Source organism: Motacilla alba, chromosome 2, assembly GCF_015832195.1.
Source record: "Motacilla alba alba isolate MOTALB_02 chromosome 2, Motacilla_alba_V1.0_pri, whole genome shotgun sequence".
NCBI lineage: Eukaryota > Metazoa > Chordata > Aves > Passeriformes > Motacillidae > Motacilla > Motacilla alba.
This window is the reverse complement of record NC_052017.1, coordinates 5,943,981-5,968,137: the sequence shown is the minus strand read 5'-3', so window position 1 is coordinate 5,968,137 and position 24,157 is coordinate 5,943,981. Positions and strand designations below refer to the sequence as shown.

Below are 24,157 nucleotides of genomic sequence, written 5' to 3'. Positions count from 1 at the left end.
AGCGGCGGCACGGGCGGCTGCAGCCCGGGGAGGCCGCTGCCCCGGCAAGGGGGGTCGCTGCGGGCAGAGGCCGTCCCGGCGGGGCAGCACTGCCGGGCACCCCTGGAGCGGAGGACGAGGCGCAGAGCGGCAACACCGTGGAAGCTGCGCGGGCGGGGCGAGGCGGCCGCCGCGGGGAGAAGCAGCTCGAACGTGGAGCGGGAGGTAATGGAGGCAGGGCTGGGGCGGGGGGTGAGGGCCCGCCCCGGGGTGGGCTGAGGGGGCACGGCGGGAGCCCTTCCCGCCTCCCCGCAGGGCGGAGGCGGCGGCGGCCGGGGGGACCCTGTGCTCGGCCCGGCGGTGGCTCCGGTGCCCCGGCGGGACGAGGTTGCCCCTGCCCGAAGCGCGAGTGCGGGATCGCTCCGCCGGAGCCGTGCCCGGGGCGGTGAGTGCCGAGATGCCGCGGGACCGTGCGGGAGGGATGGCGGCAGCCCGGCGCTTTGGGGGCCGCCTGAGCCCGGGCTCCCCTCTCGGAGGCGTCGCCTCCTTGGCGTGCCCAAAGTCAGCGCTAAGATTGCTTAAAAAGCAGCAGCCTCGGCGAGGACACCAGGTAGCGGTACCGCCGCTCAGTCCCCCAAGGGGCTGGATGTGCCCCGATGCCCATGGAGAGGGCACGGCGGGCACCGTGTGCGCCCATCTACCGCCGTGGGGCTTGGGATCCTGCGGGGAAACGGGCGCTCCGTGGCTTCGGCTCACCCTGGCTGGGGAAACGATGCAGCCGCGGGGGGATGAAATGATATAACGCGCTCTCCCCCGTTCCCCCTTTGTGTCTCCGTGCAGGAGCCCCGAGTGCCGCGCTGATGATTCGGAGTTGAGGTAATGGCAGAAGTCGGTCTGTGGGGCACGGCCGGAGGTCCGGAGCTCGGTCTGCCGTGATCTGCGCCGGGAGCGCCGCGATGGGGAACAGCGGCTCGGCCGTGAAGGTCTGCACGGATCACCAAGGCGGCATCAACTGGCTGAGCCTGAGCCCCGACGGGCAGCGGCTGCTCACGGGCAGCGAGGACGGCACGGCGCGGCTCTGGAGCACCGCCGACAGCCAGTGCCACGGGCACTTCCAAGGTACGGCAGCGGCTTTTCGCCTGGGCTGAGGGTCGGAAGGATGGCACAGGCCACACAGCGTGTTCTGGTCTCTCTCAGTCCCTGCCGGGCAGCCAAAATCATGCTGGTTTTGTTTTGGTGTTTATTACAGCAGCGTGAAGCGGGACCCAACACAGGTTACTACTGAATGCACGGATCCTTTTATCTCAGGGTGCGCAAAGTTGTTTAACTTATGTCACTTTCTGGAAGCCCTGTTTTACCCTGTGAAGAAATATTGAATTTTTGTTATTCTCTCCCCCCTTTATTTTTTTTTCTTTTGTTACTTTTAATCACCTTATTTCCAGGTTGAGTTTATTTAGAACCTCTTGACCCAGAAGTCTGGAAAGGAACCTTGCTAAATAGGTTTCTTCTGTTTTCCCTCCTCATCTGATGCACAGAAATGTTAATTGCTGGGCTTTTTCAATTTAAATTCAATTTACATCATAAAAAAAAGTTATTCTTCTTAGACTGGCATGTCAGTAATTGAAAAGAAAAAAACTGGAGACAGTGGACATGCAAAAGTTTAGATGTGGGCTAAAGATGTTTGTATTCCCACTGATGTTCTTTTCATACAGAAAAAAAGAAGCTGTTAAATTTGGAATTTCTAATGTTTTTTTCTTCCAAAGAAGAAATCACATTGCTGTGATTTCCTTGTTGTTTGTTTGCTTGCTTGGTTGTTTTTCACTATGGAGTATTGTCTTTTTTCCCCACATCCTGCCATGGTTCTAGCTTCTGGAAAACTCACTGCATTTGCTTTAGGCTTAGAAATCCCTTTAAACTAGAAAAAGAAATGTATTGAATAGCATCCATTATTATGGAATCTGCCAGTGTTTGGAGTAAACTCTGAAGAAGGTTGGGCTGAGTGGTTTGTGAGCTGTCAGTTGAATCAGATAATTGTATATATTTTATACTTATGCACACATGCAGTTGTCATGTCAGTTTTAATTTTACAAGCTATAATTACTGATAAACCTGTATGTCTAATGCAGTTTCAAGCTCCACCACAGCACAACCAGCAGACTTGTGTGGTGGCTGCTTTTGGCCAGACCAGCACCAGACCTTGTCTGCCACATGGGGTTTTGGCACCCTGTGTGTGGGTCGAGTATTACTGATGGTTAAAATCTGCCTGGCAGACTTTGGTGCAGTAACCAAGATGCTGTTTTGATCTCAGAGCTGGATTTCATGATGCTGTGAGAAAAATCCCAGTGATTGAAACCCGATCCGTTCAGGCTGCTTTGCAGAAAGTTTCACAAATATGGGAGAACGAGTGTAGTTTTGCTTATAGCCCTGGTGATCTGTTTAATTTTTGGCATCTGATGAATTTGTTTTAGAGGAAACAAGCCATATGTTTGTAACATGGATTCTGGTTTGCTTTTGAACTACAACAAGGCTTTTGAACTTCAGGAATTGTAGTGAAATCTGTTTTTTGCAGTCAGTGAAACAGCGCTTTACTGGGCAGTCTGCTTTCCCTCAGTTCTTTACCATCTCTTTATTTTACAACATTCTGTTTTTCTAATACCTTTGGCTGTCTCTCTTTAATCACAACTGTCCTTCTTTCATTTATTTTTTTTCTCTTTTTCCTCAAAGAATAGTGTTTAAGTCACAGTAGGGCCCACCAACTTTAGCCATAACTGTCACTCTTGTAACAGTGACTTAAGTGGAAACATTTCTGCTCCTAAAAGCTTACAGTCTAAGTGTTAGAGCAGAAGAGTGCAAGGTAATAGTAGTTCAATGATTAGATAGGTGACAGGAATTTCACACAAGAGATCTTGGATGAAACTGGGACTTGTATCCTAAGGTGATTTTTACATGTGGTGCATTTACTTTTGCAATAGAAAAAATGACACATCTTGCTAAGCAGCAACAAAAGCTTGAGGTGGTAATATTGATTCCTCTCGTTTGATATTGCCTTGTTTGTCAGTGTGATTTTTTTTTAAACAGTAGTTGTCTCTGTTTTTATTGTAACTGTAGAATCTCTTGTACTCTACATATTGTGTAAACAATTGTGCACTAATCCTCCCTCCCTCCCTCCCTCCCTCCCTCCCTCCCTTTCTTTTCCTTAAAGGTATACTTATACTTAGAAAATTGTGGGGTTTAGTCATGTGGGGGAAAGTATTGTCTGACTCTTTACCTGGTATGTTTTTTGTTTGCTTTTCATTCTGCCTGGACAATGAAATCAAACTTGCTGGTAAGTCTCTGGTCATATTTTCAGAGTTTCATGCTTTGATTTATGACTGTGTTCTGACAATCAATGGGCTGGGTTGAAATGCTGCCTTTTCCTCCCTGCTTTCAGAAGAAGGAAGCAAAAGCATTTTTAAATTTAAAAAGAAGCTATTTTTTTTACTGGTTTCAAATTTCATTAGTCCGAATTTTATTACATTGATATTAGTCTATCTCACTACATTTTTATAATACTGTTTGATTTACCTGCTTGGTGGAACTGTACTGTTACTCTTTCACTTAATCCTGATGTCAGTGAAGTTTTCTGCTGTGACTTGAAATGGTTGTGTTTTACACAAATCTTTAAACACAAAAAGAACGGCGGTGCATTTAAAGCTGGAGTTTTGGTACATTTGTTTGTATTTTTCTTTTGGCTAAGGTGAAGAGCTGGCCTGGTCTGTCCTTCCTGCACGCACAGTGACAGATTTCCTTTGTTATTCCTAGGACATGAAAGTTACATCACCTTTTGCCACTTGGAGAACGAGGCTGCCTTCACGTGCAGTGCTGACCACACCATTCGCAAGTGGGACGTGGTGACCGGGCAGTGCTTGGCCATTTACCGAGGCCACACATCAATTGTCAACAGGTGGGCTTCTCCCCTCGTGCTCCTGTCATCTGCTATCACACACTCTATCATTTCCCTGCAGTTCCCCATTACTGCACTCATAAAAGGGGCTGTGTAAACCTCTGAGTTCGTGTTCTGTGCTGCAATGATTAGTTTTTTCTAGCAACACTGCTGACACAGATAGGAGAGAAATGAAAGGCGCACAGCAGGGGAATGGAATCCAGGGCTAGGAATGAAATTCCAGAAGAAATGATCCAATTGATAACAGATGCTGCTGATAAATAGGTTTAAAAACATCCTGTCGAGCTTTTATGTCAGCAAGAGGGATAAAGTCAGGGATTTTTCTTTATTATTATTCTTGTTTGGTCAAATGAAGTTTAATAATAAACTTACTGTGTGTGGCTGATTGGCCTTTCCATTTAAAGTGCCTATTAATAGTTGGACTGGATTTAATTAATGGCAAGTAGAGCAGTCAAAGATTGGTATTTTTTTAACATTTCTTTTCTGGTGGGCGTGTGGGCTTTTTAGTTCCTTTCTAAACTCAAAACACATATGATGTGTAGTGAGATTCTGTAAATAGTTAGGAAGGCTGGTTCTGTGTTTTGGCACAGGCTTGATTTTTGCTTGAATCAGCAAATGGGAAATGTGTTCCCCATTCATATGACTTTGTTGCCTGTTTGAAAGGTTCCAGAGGACCAAGCTCAGCTGACAAAGAAGGCAGGTTATGGATGTTTCCTATCTCTGGTTTGGAAATATGAGATGTAGATTTTTTTTTTCTGGTTTTATATGTTTGTGCAGCTACAACTCATTATTTTGAAGGCCCAGGAAGCTGAATTCCTGAGGTGTGATCTTTGGTTTGCTCTTCAATCATGTAATAAGTGGAGTGCTTGTGCTTTACATTTTGAGATCCTGAGCTAAGTGAAATTAAGTGTATTTTTTTTTCTTGCGCTCTCCTTATTTGATGATGGAAAGATGGTTATTTTGCACACTGTCAGTTACAGTTCAGATTCCTGGAATGTTGTTTTCTTGCTTTGTTGTTGTTTTGATTCCAAGCTATTGTCACAGGTCTTAATATTTATAAAGAAATATTAATGAATAATTAACAAGAAGCAGCTAATTTAAAAAAAACCCCAACAAACGCAAACCAAACAATAAAAAAAACTTCTAGGTATTATATATAACTTGTGAAACTTGATATTCCTTGCTGGAAGGAATTTTAGCAAAACAAAATGCACAAAGTTACAATGCTATAGTGTAAAAATATCTGCATCAATGTACTTGAATGAGGGATCTCAATTTTAAAAGTAGAAACAGGGAAGTGTTTGATTTTTAAAAATGCCCGAGATGTTATATTCTTGCTGTTGTTTCATACTTTGGGGTACTTGGCACTGAAATTGTGACAAAAGATGGTTGTGTAAAAAGAGCAATACTGTTCACATGCACAACCTTTATTTTTTGCAGAATCCTGGTTGCTAAAGACTATCTCTTCAGTGGCTCCTATGACAGGACAGCCCGCTGCTGGAGCGTGGACAAGGAGAAACAAATCCAGGAATTCCGGGGCCATCGGAACTGTGTCCTGACTCTAGCTCACTATTCCTCCAGGGATGTGCTGGAAGAAGAGGAGGAGGAAGAGGAGGAGGAGGAGAAAGTGAGCAGGGACCTGCTGGTGACAGGGAGCACGGACTGCACTGTGAAGGTCTGGTGGGTGTCCAGCGGGCGCTGCTACCAGACCCTGCTGGGACACACTGGGGCCGTCTTATGCCTTATACTTGATGCACCAAACAGGGAGCTGTTCTCTGGCAGCACGGATTACACCATCAGGACCTGGAATATTGTCACTGGAGAGCAGCTGAAAGTCTTCAAAGAGCACCAAGGATCAGTAATTTGCCTAGAGGTAAGGGCAGAGGCTTCCTTGAGGGCATTTGGGTGTCTATGTCTTAACTCATGGGGGTCTCAGTTATCATTTCATTCATAAAGAAGCTCTTCTGAGACAGGTTGTAAATGGTGAGCTTAAATATTTATGTAATAACAAAATAATAGTGCTCTCTGGTCTTGAGACAAACCCTCTTTCACTAAAACACTTAGTGATCTCCTCTTAGCTTCTGGTGGCTGCCCTGGTCTAAGTTCTAGCTCAAAATCTATTTAAATTCCACTAGGTCATGGAGCTCGTGAGAAGGTGTGCTGAGAGCACTGTTCATCTGAGTGGGATTGTGTAGTCAGCCTCACCAGATTTTGAAGAAAATAACCTGAGCAAGTAACAAAGGGTCAGGTAATTTAAAAAGGAGAGGGGAAAAACACTCAGTAAACCAGATAACTTCAAAAAACCCAACCCAAAGACCAACCCAAAACTGTGGGCAAAAGGTAATAGGAAAGCATAAAGCTGAAAGAAATCCTACATTAAAGACCACACAGACAAGATGTGAGAAAAAAGAGGAAGAAACAGATGGCCAAGACAAGAAAACAGGCAAGGAAAATGGAAAAGAGAAGCAGAGCATGGAGGAGAGAAATCAGGAAATGATGGAGGAGAGAGGGAAAAAAATGTAATGAGATCTGAAAAACTATACTCTGTTTTTCTATTTGCAGTATTTTTCTGTTGAGTGCTGCCAACTTTGTGAACGTTGCAGGGGAGAGGAGGAGGTCAGGCAGATGAAGCAAGAGGGGAACGGTAGTTATCCACAAGCTCATTATCCACCAGAAAATGCTAATAGTGCATTTAAAGAGAGTGCATGATGGTCTGTCACTCAGTTTCAGGTCAGCATGAATGTTTATATATGGATGTGTCTGGCTGAAGTTAATGACAGTAGCTTTTCTCCCAGCTCTCCCTGTTTGTGTTTGTTGTCCATAAGTGTTTTTCCCTTACAGAGACTACAGGATGTGTCTTTAATAGCTGTTTAATAAAAGTTGCCTTTGTTTCTAAATAAGGTCACAGCTGACACTAGAAGACTAAAAACCTGTGAATACTGAAAGAATTCTCTTTTCCTTCACTTTTAGAAAAGAAAAAAAAAAAAAACCCACACAATATCATATTGCCGTGGAGTAATGTTTGTCTTGCTTGGGTAAATTCTTAGTGTTAAATCTTGTTTTTATGATATTGTGGTGATGTACTCTGAGGATGCTGAAGTCAATCTGTTGCTGTCCTTAGTGTCACGCTATGTTTTGTTGTTTAATTGTAACCCTTCTCCAAGGCACAGATTGGCAACAACAGAGCTTGCCTTAATTTAATTGGGTTCTTGCTAAAATTGTTACACAAAGCTGGCTTGACCCTCTCCCAGAAGCCTGGGAAATTCAATTATGCCCTTTGAATGCTCAGGAATGAGCAATGCCTGTGAGCACTGAGTTAAGCAATGGCTTTAAACAAACAGAACTTCTTGTAGGGGAGAAGAAAAGCAAAACCAATACATCTATTTGGAAAACCTGAACAATTCAGCGTACACAAGAAAGCTGCTGCTGCCAAGACTGTGTTGGCAGCAGTCCTGGCCAAATCTTCTTGAGTGACTGGTAGCCCCTCTCTTCTCTCATCACCAGTTAATGTTTGGGGCTGGGAGGGTCCAGCTGAGGTACAAACAGCCCCTACAGAGAGCATTTAGTGTCCAGGCTTCTCAAACTTATCCCAGCTTAAGCAGTCACTGCTGTTGAATAGCTTTAGGCTGTCGAGCTTTCCTAATTCCTCCCTCTGCCTTTCTGGGTTCAACACTATCCCTTCTGTTCCACTTGGCTGCCACTCAGCATGGCCCACATGGTATTTTCATTCTTTTAGAAAGGGGTCAATCTCCAGAATCTGTACAAAGATGTTTCAACAGAAAGGAAACTTCCTGAATAGAGGTGTGTTTTTTATTATTATTTTTGTTTTGTTCTCAGAAAGCTTTTGGGGCCTTTTTTGCCTCAGGCTTCTTAGTGACAGCGTTGGAATCTGTGGCAATGAGCTGGGATGGTATTTTTTAAACCCTGGGTCAGGAAGGACTGGGAGGTGGTTGTCAGTTGCCCACAGTAGCTAGAAGTTTTAATTGTTGACAGTAATTCATTTTCTTCAGTGCAGCAGTGAGCTGCTAATTACATCACATTTTCATTCTGCTGTCCTGGAGGAGCTGAGTTGGTGCCAGCAATTGAAGGCAGTTACCTGTTCTCTGGGTGGCACAATGCTTGTGTGGGGAGGAAAAAAAGGGAAAGAAAAAGAAAGACTTCTTTTCATTTTATTTATTAAAATAAAGATCCCTAAGGGAGGATGACCTTTCAAAAAGTTTGAGAAATGCTCGGTGTGATTTCTCATCCTGGACACGGATCAGGAAAAATTTGGATATTGAGACCATATTTTCCCCAACTTTAAAAAGCTGTTATTGATGGGAATGCCCCAGGATGTCCTGAACTGCTGCAAATTAGGTCTGGTCTGTTCCAGTAATCTCCTGTTGCTTTACAGTAAACACCAATATCTTGCTGTAGCAGTGAATGGAAATTCCTGGAGCTTCTTGAAGGAGTTTTCTGGGTAGATAGCCATAAAGCACACCCTTGTTTTCCACCCTGCTTCCTGCAGTGGTGGTGTGTGGAAAGCAGAGGGATGATGCCACAGACAGGTTCAGATTTTGGTCATTCCCTAGTTGCTCTAAGATCCTTTGAAGTGTTATTGCCAGTGTAAGTAGAGGAGCCTGGAAACAACTCTCATCTAGCATGGCAGAACAGAAAGTGTTGGTGGGCTTTGGGCTTTCCCTTGTGCCCTGTCCCTGGTGGCTCTGGGCAGGGGAGTGATGAGCTTGAGCTGCCCTATTCCGCAGGCTCATCCTGCTGTCTGAGGGTCAGGCTGGTGAAGGTGACCAGCTGAATCCCCCTCGTGTGCTCTGCTGCCAAAGGAGTTCTGCAGCTTTATATGTTCATAATGCCACTTTTCTCCTCCTTCCACCATTTAAATTGGGCTGAGAGGTTTTGCTGGGAGACTTTCTATCTGCCGTGGGAATTGTGTTAGGTGCTTTGGCAGCATTGATTATTTGACTTTCCCAGTCAGGCAAGGTAACTCACAGTGGAGCAGCCAGAACTCTTCACTCTCCTCCTCCTGCAGTGTGTTGATAGCTTGGCAGACAAAGTACAGCAGCTGTTTTGGGAGCTCCCTCTTCATATAAGAGCCAATAATGAGATTTTATAGGAAGTGATGAGAAAAAGCAAGGGTGGGCTGAGTGTAACCACATAGCTCATGCTCATTCTTCCACTTAAAATTTCAGGCCTGGCTAGAGACCACTATTTGCAATTAATAATCAAATATGCATTTTCATTAATGTGTCTGCCTGCAATAGGCTGAATAACCCTGATTTAAATATTTACTTGTGTGTGTTTTTCTAAATGTCTCTCCTAAGTAGCTTTGCAAACTGTTCACAAGGATTGCTTTGTCCTTTGCTGATTGTTCTGCCTCCGAGTATTTATCAAAATTGTGCTGCCAAAAGCTGGCAGAGAGAAATGATCCAGCTTGGAATTTAGCTTGGATCCTACTGCAAACATTCTTGCAAGAAAACTCCCTTTTGAAGAGCATGAACATGAGTGGGCAAGGACTTGCTTCTGGTTTTCCTGCAAAAGTTCCTTTGTTTGGACCATTCCCTTCAGTTGCCTTTTAAAGCTGACTAGAAGAAAAGAATGCTTTGAACAAAGCCACTGCCTGAACTCTGTTTATGTGCTGAACTGTTGTGATCACGGGGACAGAAATGTTTTCTTGCCACACCAGTTAAATTAACATATTTTTTTTCAGTTTGTGTTTGTATTTGTTGCATCAGAGGATGAAGATGTGAATGAGTGAAATGTGAAGGTGTACAATATCTGTAAGAACAAAACACGGAGCCATCACTTTGCGCTGCAGTAAAAAAGTTGAAAAACATTGTCTTTAACAGCCAGCCCAGAGAGCTCATTCTAGATGGATTCTCAGGAAAAAACAAAACAAAACAAAACCCCAACAATTTCTTGCCCACAGGGAGTTTGTTAGCTCGTTAAAATGGATGTGGTTTGAATGGGATCCTGAAACTCTTAACTCAGCCCAAGGCTTACATAGTTGTATCTTGAGATTGGTCCAGCTTGGTGATTTTTGACTTAGAAGTGGCTGTGAACAGAAGACCCAAATTCCAGATTGTAGGAACACTGACCCCCACGAGAAGAATAAGTTGGTGATGGGGTATGTGGTTGCTCATGTGAACTCATCCTGAAGTTCATGAAGACCAGTCTGAGTGCACAGACCCTCAGCAAAAAGATGTGTCCAAATCTCTTTGGAGAATCAATTGCTTCTCCTTGGCTCTCCAAAAATTATTTCTCATAGCAAAGGTTAATTGGGAGGCCAAAGTCCATTCCTATAAGGTTGAAATATCTGATAAACAGCTCTTTTGCAGATATTTTTTGGCATTTTTACAGGTAGAAGTTGGCTTAAGCTGCTGCATTTATGCAGCTCAGCCAAGCTTGTGAAGCAATAGGGTTGTGATTGTCTTGAGAGACCAACCCTGGACGTGATAATTTGTTCTTTATTAAAATTCTGGTGTATTTGCAGGCTACAACCAAGGTTTTTTCTTATTAATGAGACCTGTAACTACTAAAGTGTTTACAACTAGTCTTTTGCTACTTCTATTACTCTGCAGCTCACAAGCAGTTTGACTGAACTTTTTCAAGGAATAGTTACATCTCCAGTACTTTGGGTGGAGGATTAAGACAAATTTTCTCCATTCACATGTCAGTGTTTCACCTGGTTCAAAGCAAAATTTCTCATGAGAAAAATTAACAATCCAGAATTGTGAATATCACTGCAGTGGTTTTTTTCTGCTGTCTGGCTGAGGCTTTAGAACTGGGCATCAAACTGTTGTCAGGTTTTTAATGTTTTTGAAGCTACGTGGGTTTGAAATGCCCACTCAGCCATTGGTATCTGACCTGCAAATCTGTTCTGTGTCATCCACTCTGCTGCAGGTGTCCTTGCTTGGCCATGGTGTTCTTGGGTCAGGAGCTTTGTTGGGCAGTTGGCCAAAGTGAACCAAGTGCTCAAAAGCCAGTCAAGGAAAACACAGTGTTAAAAATGTCACCTCTTCTCTAGGCAGATACAGATTGGAGTATGTAACTGTGTCTGCTGAACATTTTGAAACCACAGAGTGTGGGGTCAGCTTGTAAGGTGCTTTTGCTGGGGGAACAGTAAGTGATGATAATTATTATTTTGAATACAGAGTAAATGCAGGTATCTGAAGTGTTGCAGCTTAGGCTGGAGTTGTAAACTAGACCTAGCTTTAGTCAAGTGAAGGAATGATCTCACCTAAGTTATTCTGGCCACAGCTGAGAGGGTTGTCCTTGTTGGGAAAGGGAAACAGTGAGTGTTAAGGCATGATCTGTTTCAGATGTGCCTCAGGATGAGAGGAATTGTGCCCAGACCACAGTGACTGTAAGGGTGCTATCCTTAGCTGTGGAGATGTGAACCAATTTAGATGAGATTATGCCTATCATATCACTAAAGACAGATCTGATTTGCAACTTCAGCCTGAGCTGAGAGCTCTTGAAGACTTTCTTCGCTGACAGCCATTTCATGCTGTTTTATAAGAATGCCATGGCAATGAGGGGCTGTGTGACAGTCAGAGCCTGCCCTGGGTCTGCTGTTGGCTCTGCTTCAGGTTCATTCTGTGGCATCTGGTAGATTGTTTAACCTGTTAATACTTCCTTTCCCATGCAAGACTGAAAATCCTGTTCTACTGTGCTCTCCTGCTTAAATTGGTGAGGGGAAGGAAAGTGCATGGAAGTGTTTAATGAGGCAGCATAGAGGCTCTGTATTTATTGAGATTCTTGGTGTACTGACCACCTCACCAGATGTCAGATATTGGAAAGCCAACCCTATCCAGGGCTGCACCAAAACCAGTGCAGGCAGCAGGTCAAGGGAGGTGATTCTTCTCCACTCTTCTCTTGTGAGGCCCCACCTGCAGTGCTGCATCCAGCTGTAGAATCTTCAGTACAGGAAAGACATGGATTTGTTGGAGCATATCCAGAGGAGGCTGCAAAGATGATGAAGAGGAATGGAGCACCTCTGCTGGGGAGACAAGCACAGAGAGTTGTGGTTGTTCAGCCTGGAGAAGAGAAGGCTCCAGGGAGACCTTAGAGCCCCTTCCAGTGCCTAAAGGGGTTCCAAGAGAACTGGAGAGGGTCTTTGGACAAGGCTGTGGAGTGATGGGACAAGGGGAAAGTGATGGCTTTAAACTAAAAGAGGATAGATTAAGATTGGGAAGAAATTCTTTCCTGTGGGGGAATTCTTTCCTGTGCTGAGGCCCTGGCACAGGTTCCCTGGAAAAGCTTTGACTGCCCCGTCCCTGGAAGTGTTCAAGGCCAGGTTGGAAGGGGCTTGGAACAACCTGGGATAGTGGACTGTGTCCCTGCCCATGGCAGGGGTTTTGAACAAGAGGATCTTTAAGGTCCCTTCCAACCTAAACCATTCTATGATTCTTAGGCTCTAAAAATCCTGATGCTATAAATTACTTGAGTAAACCTACATAACTTCAAACATTTTTGTATCTGACAAATGAGCAAATCTAGGTAAGCTGCAGCTGTCCTGTTCATTGATACACCCACTTAAATGTAGAAATGAACTGGTATAACCTAATGTCCCATTAATGCAGAATGGCATTTACCTGTGGAGGTTATAATTTAGTGTTTTTCCTTGCTCAGTGGGTGGGTGGATGCTGCTAGCAAGACATCTAAAAAAGAAATGCAACAACTTGGCCACAAACCACGCAGCAGGATCCCAGCTCCAAGCATCCTCTTCCATTTAGCAGGTGCACATGACAATGCTCTTCATGCCTATTCAGGGACAGACTGAAATTTAAAAGTCCTTCCTCAGGCTAACTTGTGGTTCTTGGTTTTGTTAGTGCTGCTGGCCATTTATTCTCTCTCCTCATGGAGATGTAGCATTAATACTGTGGCTAAAACAGCTTAAAAGTAATAGGAAGTGACATTTCAAAGCACTGCTGGCTTTTTACAGTGGTTTGTGCTTTACAAGCTCCTGGCTTTCAGCTGTGAAATCTCTCCCATGGGCCAGGTTCTGCTGGGAGGAGGTGTGGCATGTCCTGCTCTGGCTGAGCTGGTGGGAGCTGTGGCAAGGGAGCCTCTTGGTCTGCCTGCTGACATTTCTTGTGTGGGTTATCACAGTCCCATCACTGTAGTGCTTCATATCTTAAAATACCTTTTGCTTCATGTTGCAACACAGCACAGTGCTGTTTTATACAAAACTCACTTCTGATGCCTTTTGGGAATGGGGTCATTCCTTTTTGGATTGGGAGTGGAGATGGAAGAGCACGAACATTCCAACCTTACAGACAGAGTGTGCAAAGAGTGGGGACCAAATCTAAGGTGACAGGAAAACCAGCCCTTAAAAGTGCTCTGTGAGCTAGACCACGAGTTGATTTTTGCTGGTTTCCTGGAGATACAGGAGAAGCATCAGGGGTTTGTGCACTGCTGGTCATTCAAACCTTCTGATATGTGTGTCTGGTGGACAAACAAGGTACCATTCATTACTCCTTGGGGAAATTCCACTTCTTGGTGGGGGATGAGGGTTCTCCCTCCTGTCTCTCCATCCCTCTGATACAGAGACTGCTGCAAGTCCATAAAACTTCCCTCGAGCCACAGCTGGGTGTTGGAGTGACTGGCTGCTTTCAGCAGGAGTTGGGCTCTCTGTAACAATGGCTGTGAAAACCTTCAGTTTGATGTCTTTACACAGACAGAGAATGCCAGATTTTTCTATGCACTTTGGATTTTTTCCTTGCTGGGCTTCCAGGCTTTGTGTAGTTTTGTTTACTATGAACTGATTGGTTTTTAGTCTTGCACAGGTCAGTTATTTTCTCTCTGTCTCTGTTCCCCAGCTGCAATCCTTCCTTCCATCATTCTCTGTCCCGTCTATATGGAACAAACCCCATCCTCCTCACCAGTGAGTTCTCACAATGTGCAGGATGACTGGTGCAATGAGGGGTAGCACACAGCAGAAGACAATCTGCTTGGAGACGTTTAAAAACCTGTGTCATGATGGTTACTTATTTAATCATTCAGTAACAGTCTAAAAAGACTTGTGGAAATGCAGAGACAGAACAGTTTCAAGGAAGAGTTGTGTTTAGTGTGTCTGAATACTGACTTTGTGCAGAATGATCATGCTAAACATAAACCCTGGTTTATGATGTGTAGGATTTTAATTTACCTTTTAAAAAAAATTTGTTACTCATAATTGTTCTGAATTTTTTTTGTAATTAAAAAGTAACAATTGGGTAGGAGTTCTTGTCAAATATGCTTGCATACAACACAGCTGGGGTGTTTTTGAGGCTTTAGTAACATAACTGATTATGGATGAAGGGTTAGCATTGTTAAGCTCCCTGGAATGCTGCCTGCTGGCACAAGCAGATGGGCTAAGCCTTTACGTTCTGAAAGCTGGGGGCTGTTTTTAAGACCCAGAAGTCAATGAGAGATGCAACTATGAAGAACTCAAGGTTGGTTTGCTCACCACTCCTCTGTTTCAAGGTGCAGCTTGTTGCTCTCTGAGTTGGAAAATGTGACTTGGTATGGGTCCCTTCAGTGCAGCTCTTTCACAAAGGTGCCTGAGAGGCCGTTGCTGATGTGTTTTTCTCTCCCCTCAGCTGGTGAATCGTCACCTGTACTCGGGGAGCGCGGACAGGACGGTGAAGTGCTGGTTTGTAGACACTGGGGAGCGGATCCAGACCTACAAGGCTCACAAACACAGCGTTAGCACTTTGAAATACCACGCTGGCATCTGTAAGTTGCCTTTCCTGTGTTCTCCAGCCCCTTCCAGTCTCCTTTCCAATGTTTCTGTTTGATTGAAGGTTGTTAATGGATAATAATTTTGCACACTTGTGAAGTGTTCAGTTTTTTTCTACTCCAATGTTTACGATCAGTACCAAACTGCTGCACCACTCCATGTGGGAAGCTTAGGCCTTCCCTCCATTTTCATCTCCCTCTTCTCACAAATGAAGAGGCAGTTGTTTTGTTTCTGTCACCAAGGGTTGTGGCTTAAATCCTGAGCTGTCTGGTTGTTTGTGTTGCTGTGGTTTAACCTCAACTAGTCTGATGTCTGTCACCTGCTTCTGCTGCGTGCTGGGGACAACAAGTGCTGCTGCTGGACACACAGCCCTGTGCCTCTCTGCTGCCAGAATCACATCTCACATGCTCACTGCTCCTTTCTAACTGTTAGGCTTCCTGTTGAGGCTCTGACCATTTCCTAGACTCATTTTCCACAAGTTCTTTACCTATTATCTGTTATCATTCATGGATTTGTTCCCCAAATCACTTTCCTCTAGTAGCCAAATCTTACTAATGCTCAGGACTCAGCTCTCCTACCTTCAGCTCTCCTACCTTCTGTTTACAGTGGTTTCTGTCCATCACTGACTGTTGCTGACCATCAAACCTCCCTCTTTAAATCCCTCTCTGTGCTGGCTTTCCTTCTGCATGTCTGGGTTTGGTTTGCAAGACAACACCTCTGTTTTGATCAGTGAACCTTTCTGTGTCATCCTGGTCTTATCCTGCTTCTGGTATTTGACTTGATGTACCTTACTTGCTTCCCAAAGAAGAACTTCTCTCCCTCTCTTCTCTCCTACCCTGAAGGAGATGGCCACGGCTGTCTTGAGCTAACCTAGACATTCACAGCTCTTTCCTGATTTTGATTTCTTCAGCTTTGAAGTGAACACATCACACTAAATTGAGTGGTTGCTATCTGGGCCTTGATCTCTCTTTTGGCAGCTCCTCAGTGTGATGGTGATAAATAGCTGACAGATGCAAGATGGTGCACGTTAGCAGAGTTGTACCTGAACAGTTTAGTAGCAGTTGTCTAGCACCATGCTTGCCTGACTATATTTATAACCCAGTAACTGAACTGATTTCTTAATTATGTTTGGAAATGTAGCATGTAACCAGGCCCAGAGGTAGAACTTCAGCCAGGAAACCTTGTTTTGGTCTTTCTTTCAGCATGAGTCCCACATCACTGTTTTTCTCCAGTAAAATATTTATTTATAATTTATGGTTATTTCAGCTCTCCTCACCTCCATGGCAGAATTACCCCATTCTCCCCTACCTCAGGTTGTAATTTCTGCTGGTTTCAGCTTCCACAGTTGGCTAGAAGGCTGAAATGGAAGGGGAAAGGGTCTGAACCTACACTTACCTTCAAGTTATTATTGCTCCAAGATGCAGGCAGGTAGAGCAAGGGAAATGAACCAGAAATTTCTAATCTGGGATGATCACTGGTAGACAAAGTACTGATGATTTTGTGTGTGTGTTTTCCCCCTTTTAATTATAAAGACACAAACCAAAGCACTGATTTTGTCCAGACTAGCCAAAGGTGAGTGTGATCTGTGCTAAGCTGATGTTTGCCTGATCTTGTGCTGGACATGCAGGTCTGAGTGGAGGACAGGGACTCTCTCCTTCATTAATGACCCCTCCAGAGCTGCAGTTGTTCAGTGTTGATCCTATTCTTCTTCCAACCTGTAGAGGCTTGACCAAACTGTAAAGAAAAGGAAGTTTTAGCTCAAACAAAAGTTTCATTATCTGATGCCACCTCCATCAGCTCTGCAGCTTTCTCTTCCCCCTCATTCTACCAACTTGTCCCTGCCATACACATACATTATTTTTCCATAACACTCTTTTTTTTGAATTAAAATGCAGACAATATTGCTGTATTTAGTCAGACATGCAAAGAACATCCTGATAGTGTGACAGAAGAGTTCACAGAGTTATTTAAGATCTTATTTTAAATCAAATGCAAAAACACTAGAAGTGTCAAACAGGGAGTATCAAATTGTTTCACTTAAAGGGTAGAAAAAAAAAAAGCTCTGGAAAAATACTAGGAACTTGTTTGAATGCATTATATGCACTTTAATTAATGAAAGAGGAAATTTCCCCCTGAGAATTAATTTATGTACTATGATTGCTTGCATTGTTGTGGTGCATTCATCAGTGATTTCCACAGTATCTAATAGTTTTGCTAGAATTAGAATTATAAAGACATGTTAACTGGATACCAGTGTTGTAACTAGTGTAAAATAAAATACAATCTGTTCACCTGGGACAGATCAGAACTGCCTCTCAAAAATGCGGAAAAAATTGTTTAAATTATGTTTGTTATGGTTTATGTCACATTTGCACCAGTGCAAGAACATGAAAGAACATCTCAGCCATGGAGTGGTAATTTTCTGTTAGAAGATCTTAATTCTGCTGCTTTCTCTCTGATCAGAGCCCAAAAGCTCATTGCCCCAAAGGGTTTGTGATCTAAATAAGAAAATAGAGTAGAAGAAAGAGAGGAAAAATACATGTCTGTTTCCAAAATCACTTTATAGTATACAGGGAGTCCAGAAAGATGTGAAAACTAAGCATTAAATCATCAGAATGTGTTTCCAGTGGCTTTCTTCAGTCTGCTTGTGTAATTAATAGCATGGCGAATATTACAGCTGGTTCTCAATCTAATTTATTTAATGATATGTTGATTATTTTTCTCTTAAAGTATGTGCACAGCCGTTTAAAACTTAATGTGGTTTATATTTTTTTCATGTTGCAAAAGCTCCAGGGGAACGTTTCAAAACTGTTCTCCCAAGGGTCTATGAAAATTAAGTAAAAAATGAAAATTAGTTTTATTTTGTTGTTGTTGTTTATTTCACAGGTGGTATATATAAGTATATATTTAAATGATAAATCTGGGTTAGATCAAGAGCTCTTCTTTGAAATTCAGAGGTGGAGAGAGACTTCCTTAATCCAGAGTGACAGTTCAAAGGACATAAAGGATGTCTGTCAAAAGGGAAGTTCTGATGGCAACAGCTGAAGTAAACTGGCAGCTGCACAGTGAAAACAGCTCTTAGTTGGTTCCTACCCTCTGCATGTCTGTAAAAGAATTAAGTGATTTCCATTCACTGGGAAAAAATCAGTACCTGTTCCCTGCTTTACTTTGTTTTCCTCATTTGCAGAGTGGGACATGATGCTTTTTCAGGACTCTGCTGGAAACTGAATTATAGTGGCCCATATAAAGTGACATTGATTTTCCACATCCAGATGTTTCTTGGAGGTGCACCCAGGAGGTGCCCAGCTCCCTGCTGTTTCATTTGAATTTAAAAAGCTCATGGCAGTACACAGTCAGTTCTCTCATTTGCTATTGTAGTCCTGAATTTACAACCATGATAATTTTTTCACCCCTCTTTAGAGATTCAGTTCCTCACTTCTCCTAAAAGATAAGGAATCTGTTGGCTTCAGGCACGCCAGTTTTGTAAAAATCTTCCCATGCTAGTGGCTTTTGCAAAGACATGAAATGCAGGGAGCAGTGAATATATTGCTTTTTGCAGCTCTGAAATATTTATGTCTAGATAAACTTGAGGAGTTTGTGTTAACTAAAGGGAAGTGTTTATCAAGAGAGTTTGTAACCTTTAAAGCACATGAATGGGCTCCTTTTTGGGCATATTGCTAAGTACAAAATCTAAATATTAACTCTACCTTACAGTTCCTGGATGCAGCAGTCTGGGGATATGATGTGAAGATCCTGAAGTGTTGAGAAATTGTTCTTTCAACATGTAAGGTGCTCTAAGGAAACCTGATGAATAGCCAAAATTCCTGGTCATGCTCAATTTAGTTACCCCAGCCCTGCCCCTCTTGCAGCAGCAGAAGTAATAGAAACATTGGACTACTGAATGGAAAGCTGTAAATAACTCTGGTAAAACAAATGAAAGGTTGAGTGGAAATCCTTAAAACCAGACTTGAGATCAATTGCCTGCTTAGAATTATTATAGGCAGGGAAATAGCTGTGGAAGAGAAGAGCAGAAATAGATACTTGAAGCACGTGTAGAGTGAAATGCTGGTGTGTGTAGGAACTTAGGGTTTAAATCAGTTCAGTGTTTCAAAAAATACAACTCAAAACAAGCATGCTGGGGTCAGCATGAGAGCTGAGAGCTGGTTTTAGGTGCATTTTTGAACTTGTATGAACTGTCCTCATGCGGCTGCTCACATCTGGCTGTGCTGTGTGGTTGTGTGTCAGTGTTCACAGGAAGTGGTGATGCCTGTGCAAGAGCTTTCAATTCCAGGAGTGGAGTCCTGCAGAAGATCTTCCGAGGACACAAGTTCATCATCAACTGTATCCAGGTCAGGAAGGGCTTTCTTGGTGGGGTTTCTTCCTTTTGATTGCTCCCTCATTTGTTTTGTGGGAACTGGTGTGGCTGACTGTTCTGTGTGTCTTGGATTGGATGCTGTTCTAGCATAATACTTGAATATTCTGTATGTAATTTTAGAAAAGCTTGTGAATAATCATAAGGATAAGTGAAACCACGGAACGAGTCCCCAGGGACAGCCCCATGTCTGGGATCAGGGTTTTTTCAGGTCAGGTTGGATAAGCAGCCATGAGAACTGAGGCAGATGAACTGATGCTGTGTGGGGCACAGAATGGACTCTAGCCTCATGAGACCCTTTCCATTACAAGACACTAATGATAAGTGTTTGCAATGCTCTAAGGGGAAAAGAAGTTCATGCCTTATGCAGGCAGAATAATTATAGCATTGTCTCCCAAATCATCCAGGGGCATGGTATCCCCAAACAGATATCACTACAGCTCAGTAGTGATATCTGACCCACAGCCTGCCAGGAAAATGGAGGAGTTTCTGCCACTGGCTTAAAACTGAAAGTTAATGTTGTTTGCATAATGGCTAGGCTCAAGTGAGACTGCCATTTAATAGTTAAAACAGGAGGAATTAGTAATTCTTGGTGGCCATGCAAAGACCATGGAATCATAGAGAGGTTTGCATTAGAAGGGACCTCATTCCAACCCCTCTTGCCATGGGCAGGGACACCTTCCACTAGACCAGATTGCTCAGTGCCCCTTCCAACCTGGCCTTGAACACTTCCATGGATGGGGCAGCCACTCGAAGAATCTGCATCTCCCTGCACTGGGATCTCAGTAAGCTGTGTGCAGGATGAAGATTTTCATTAACAATGGGAGATATTGTTGGTAATTCTGGCAGGCTGACAGTCCAAAGAAAAAGAGAGGAGATAAAATTCCTTTTGGAGTTGATCCCAAGCACGTGAAGTTGTAAATACAGTTTTCTCTTGTCTATTCTTCTGAATTAGCAAGTGGCTGGATGATCTTAAACTGCAACCTCCTGCTACTGGGCAGTTGTTGTGTAGCAGGCAAACATCTGGATGTGTTTGGGGAGTACCTGATAGAACCACCCTGGGCAGCCCCAAGTATTGACAAGACCAAAGCTTGACTTTATGTTCTTTGTCATTGAATTTCCAACTGTACAGGGGCAAAAAAACCCAGGAAGAGAGAGGATTGAGAAGTGACAACCTTAAGGTGATTTTAGGTACAATCATGAGGGCTGGATGAGAGGTGTGGTGCTTGTGTGATGCTTCATGTAAGCCAGGGAGATGCTCACTGTCACAGCACAGACAAGCAACCACAGGGCACCCATGGGTGACAGACTGATACAGGAACAGGAAGATCACCAAGGCTGATATCTGGCTTCCAGGGCAGGACAAGGGCAATTGGAAACATTACCAATAGCAGCAAATGGTCCATAAAGGAAATGAAACCACAGCAGTGAATCCAGGTTAAATTACTGCAGGTTTTGAAGACCGGTGGGGTTTGAAGGAGGAATTGTACCTATAATTTAGTGCAAAGGAAGAAGGGAAGTGAGAAAGAAAGCATTCCTGAACCCCTGCTGCCAACTGATGATGATTTTGGTGCCTCCTTAAGTTCCACATCGAAACCAGCAGTCTGAAAACAGTGCAGAAATTCCCAACCATAGCCTGCTTTGACATTGGGTTTAGTTCTCCATTGCTTTTCCAGAGGGTCTGGGTTATTAATAACTCTTGCTGTTTATGGCTCTGTGAAGTGGCTGAGAAATGAGTCCTGACTTGGTAGCGTCTCATCCCACTTCAGCAGCTTTTGTGATAATTTATACTGGCTCTTGCAAGGAGCTCAGGCCTTAAGTGTTGGGCTCAAGCTGTGTTTGCTCTGATTTTTGACAGTTTGATTGTGCTGTGACCCTGTTGTTCCAGATCCACAACGAGCTGCTCTACACGGCTTCCCACGATGGCACACTGCGCATCTGGGACATCCGGGGGATATGCAAGAGGAGTAAGCGGCGCTTGAAGAAGGAGAGGTCTGTGCAGGGCAGGAGCTCCCAGAAGGGCAGTCTGTCTCGTCTCTTCAACAACAAAGTTGGCTGTATGATACAGCAGGAGCATGGGGAACACGAGGCTGTTGAACTGATGTGACTGTCCAGAGCAGGCTTTATGTCAGTGACCAAAGCTGAGCCTTTTATTTTCTGCACCACTGTGTCCATGCAAGCTGGAATTTGGAAAGAGATGGGAAGTGGCTTTGCCTGAACCTCTGTGTGAGGAGCCAGGATTCTCTGTGGCTCCAGATGGACTCAGGTCAGATCCTGTGGCTGTGATGGCTCAGCTGAGCAGCTCTGGGGTCGGGAGGGGAAGCAGCGGGATTCAGGTGAGGTAGCAAAAATGTGTGAGTGCAATTAGGAACTTTCCTTACCACTGCTGGTGTCAGTTCCCTGGGCACAGAGGTCTTTCACCTCTGGCTGCCCAGTGTCTAATGAGATGTTTTCCCGTTCCTGTTGCCCACTCCCATGCCCCCTGTCCAGCCCAGTGTGACAGTGGAAGGTGTCCTGCAGTGAAAGGTGACCTTGAATTCCATCTTCACAGCTGACCTTTGGCTCAGTCATTGGCTGACAAGGCCAGCGCAGGAGGGTTTGGCTCTGCAGCAGGACTTTAAAGCAGACTGGACTTCTCTCTGGGAAGCTGGGAGTAGTAGGACAGAAATTAATTAAATTGTTTTTTCTAACAAAACATAAGCCATGGAGCAAGCTAAACCTCAGCCCTTTTGTGTCAAGGTCACCTGTTTGCTGACCTTGTGTTGTCTTTCCTCCTCCCAAAGCTGTGTCTTGCTAGGTTGCCAGTGGCATTGGGTAAGCAGTCAAACTCAAGAGTTTTCCCAGTCTTTTTCCAGGTTCATCCTTCTCTGATAACCACTGAGCCATGAATTAACAAGGGTTCTTATATTTTTCTATTTGCAGATATAACTCGTTGTAGAACCAGTACAAAAATATCTAACCACATGTTTTTATTTTTATGGTTTTATTTATTCTGTACTACAGCAAGATAAAAATGCTGTAATCCTTTTTTTAGAATGGATTAATAAACATGTGGCATCTCCAGACAACTGACTGTCTAGGTTTTACTTTTGTCTTGTATATGGGAGGGTGTGGCCTGGCTGCAGAAGCACAGAAGTTAAGAATGGATGGAACAGGGGGAAAAAAATCCCCACATACACCTTTGGGAACATTTCTTGCCTTTCCCTCAATGCTGGGATTGGAGTTGGGTGTGTGTGGAGCTGTCCTGCCTCCCACCAAGCACCAAAGTGCAAAGCTCAGTTCCCCCATCAGGGGAAGGGGAGACCAGACACAAAAGCACAGACTTAAGGGAAAGCAGGGGTAACAAAAAGCTACAAGCCCTGACTCAGCACTGCCCTAGTGGCACCAAAGCCTCCTGTTCTGACACTTGTGTCAGTGGGTCAGACCCATCACAGACCCTGCTCTCCTCTCCTGCTGAGCAGTTTTGGCAGTTCTTACCTAGCAGGTTTCCACATCTAGCAGGAAACAGCATTTCAATTTTGTAAAATGCCTACCAAGAGACTAATTTGGGAGGTCATCTGCATCGTGCAGACTTAATTCCAATATAAACCTCTCAGGCTGGTCATTGTGGCTCAGTTGGATGTATCTACAAGCTGCTGCTGGTTCGCCATGCAGCTGACTGTTTGTATTTTGCTTCTGAGGACAACAAAGTAGAAGGCCTTTAGGAGCTGGATGGAGTTCCCCAGACCACCTGGGCTGTATTTTGTGTTTAAAACTTCACACACAGTACATGAGACACAAGAACCTATCTGGGCACACAGCAGCTGCACACGCAGTCAGCAGAGAGAGATCTCAGAAAGTGGAATTAATGAGTCATTACCACTTCTGCCTGTTGCTAAACATATCACAGTGCCTCCAAATGCACGGTCAAAATTAACTTCCATCTTTCAGCCAATGCCTCCTGCTCTGCTGATCACTTACAACTGTGCTGGCAGAGTTACATCATTGATGAATGGCTGCTCTGACAAGCACTGCATGTTATGATGCTAATTTTAAATTCCCCAAGGACAAACCTTCCCTTCTGAAGTTGTCGCTGCCAGTTTGCTGTGCAAGCCACTTCAAAGAGAATTGCTGCATGTGCAGCTCACTGCTGCCTTCAGTGCATGCCCAGGGGCTGGCAGCCAATGCCAGGAGGTTTGGGAAGGGGGGAGCAAATTTGTGTTTCCACCTCCTTCTTGTTAAAACTACATCCATGCATGTTTTCAGATCTAAATTCTCTGTTCTGTTTTCGCTCTGCATTTTATCCAGGGGTTCCTCAGTGCTGGCCTGTAAAGAAAACAGGATATAATGGGCGCTGGGGCTGGTTTTCCCTCAGAAGCTCATACTGCTGGCTTTGGACATCCTTCAGCTTTCAGGGCAGAGATACAAAGCCATTCAATTTTTACAGCACTTGCCTTGATAGAGAAGAATGAAATACAAATAATTCCTTAACAGTGTAATCACCACCTGGTTTTTGCTGTGTTTGGCTGAGGGAATCGCCATAAAGCCCAAGCCTGTGCTGCAGCCGTTCATTGCCCGCGCTGGAGCTGAGCAGTCATTCCGCAGGCCACGGCCCCGCTCCCTGCAGCGCACAGCAGTTCACGCCCTCATTTCCCGGCCGGCAAGTGCCGGCTGAGGAGACACTGGCACCACACGGAGGGCTGATGTTCTGGCTGGAAGCGGAAAGTGCGGCTGCTTCCCTGCTCCCACCGGCTCCAGACGGGGCCTGGGCTCCCTCTACCGAGAGCGTGGAGCCATGGAAAACGAATAGACCACGTCCAAGCAAAGCTGCCGGGCAGAGGAATGTCTGTTGCCGGCACAGAGGAGGGCTCACACGGCAGGAAACGGGATGTTATAGAACCACAGAAACCCCAAAATGCTTCTTCAGAACGCTGGAGCTGGACACAACTACCGAGACAGCACCTGAACCAAGCTCTGTTCAACAGCTGATTGCAGAATATCCTGTAATCCCCCAGAAATCCATCAACCTTAAGCCACACACCTGCAGAGGTAAACAGAGCTGCTTGGGGAAAGTGGCTATTTAGTTATAAAAGGAAATTCCAGCAGATCACTCCCCCAGTCCCAGGACAGGCCCTGCAGGTAGTTCCCACTTTTTGAACAAAGC

General features: G+C 44.4%; 1 protein-coding gene across 3 annotated transcripts; it reads left to right on the top strand.

Annotated features, from left to right (window-relative positions):
* Positions 1–24,045, top strand: WDR86 (WD repeat domain 86). 3 transcript variants are annotated; one of them, XM_038128593.1, is made up of 7 exons: positions 1–204; positions 820–1,098; positions 3,781–3,922; positions 5,363–5,795; positions 14,503–14,638; positions 18,888–18,991; positions 20,903–24,045. In XM_038128593.1, exons 2-7 carry the CDS (start codon positions 936–938, stop codon positions 21,119–21,121), a joined length of 1,197 nt encoding a protein of 398 aa, XP_037984521.1. In that variant the 5' UTR covers positions 1–204; positions 820–935; the 3' UTR covers positions 21,122–24,045. The 3 variants fall into 3 exon arrangements, with proteins under 3 accessions (XP_037984521.1, XP_037984522.1, XP_037984520.1); XM_038128594.1 differs by lacking the exon at positions 1–204 and adding an exon at positions 267–424 and having other exon boundaries at positions 820–3,304; XM_038128592.1 differs by lacking the exon at positions 1–204 and adding an exon at positions 270–424.
* Positions 24,046–24,157: the final 112 nt, after the last annotated feature.

Bases quoted from the DNA above. Each gene is read 5' to 3' on its own strand.
- WDR86 (XM_038128593.1), top strand. From the start codon at position 936: ATGGGGAACAGCGGCTCGGCCGTGAAGGTCTGCACGGATCACCAAGGC. The intron at 14,639-18,887 runs GTAAGTTGCCTT...GTTGTGTGTCAG, and splicing joins GAAATACCACGCTGGCATCT to TGTTCACAGGAAGTGGTGAT. The intron at 18,992-20,902 runs GTCAGGAAGGGC...CTGTTGTTCCAG, and splicing joins TCATCATCAACTGTATCCAG to ATCCACAACGAGCTGCTCTA.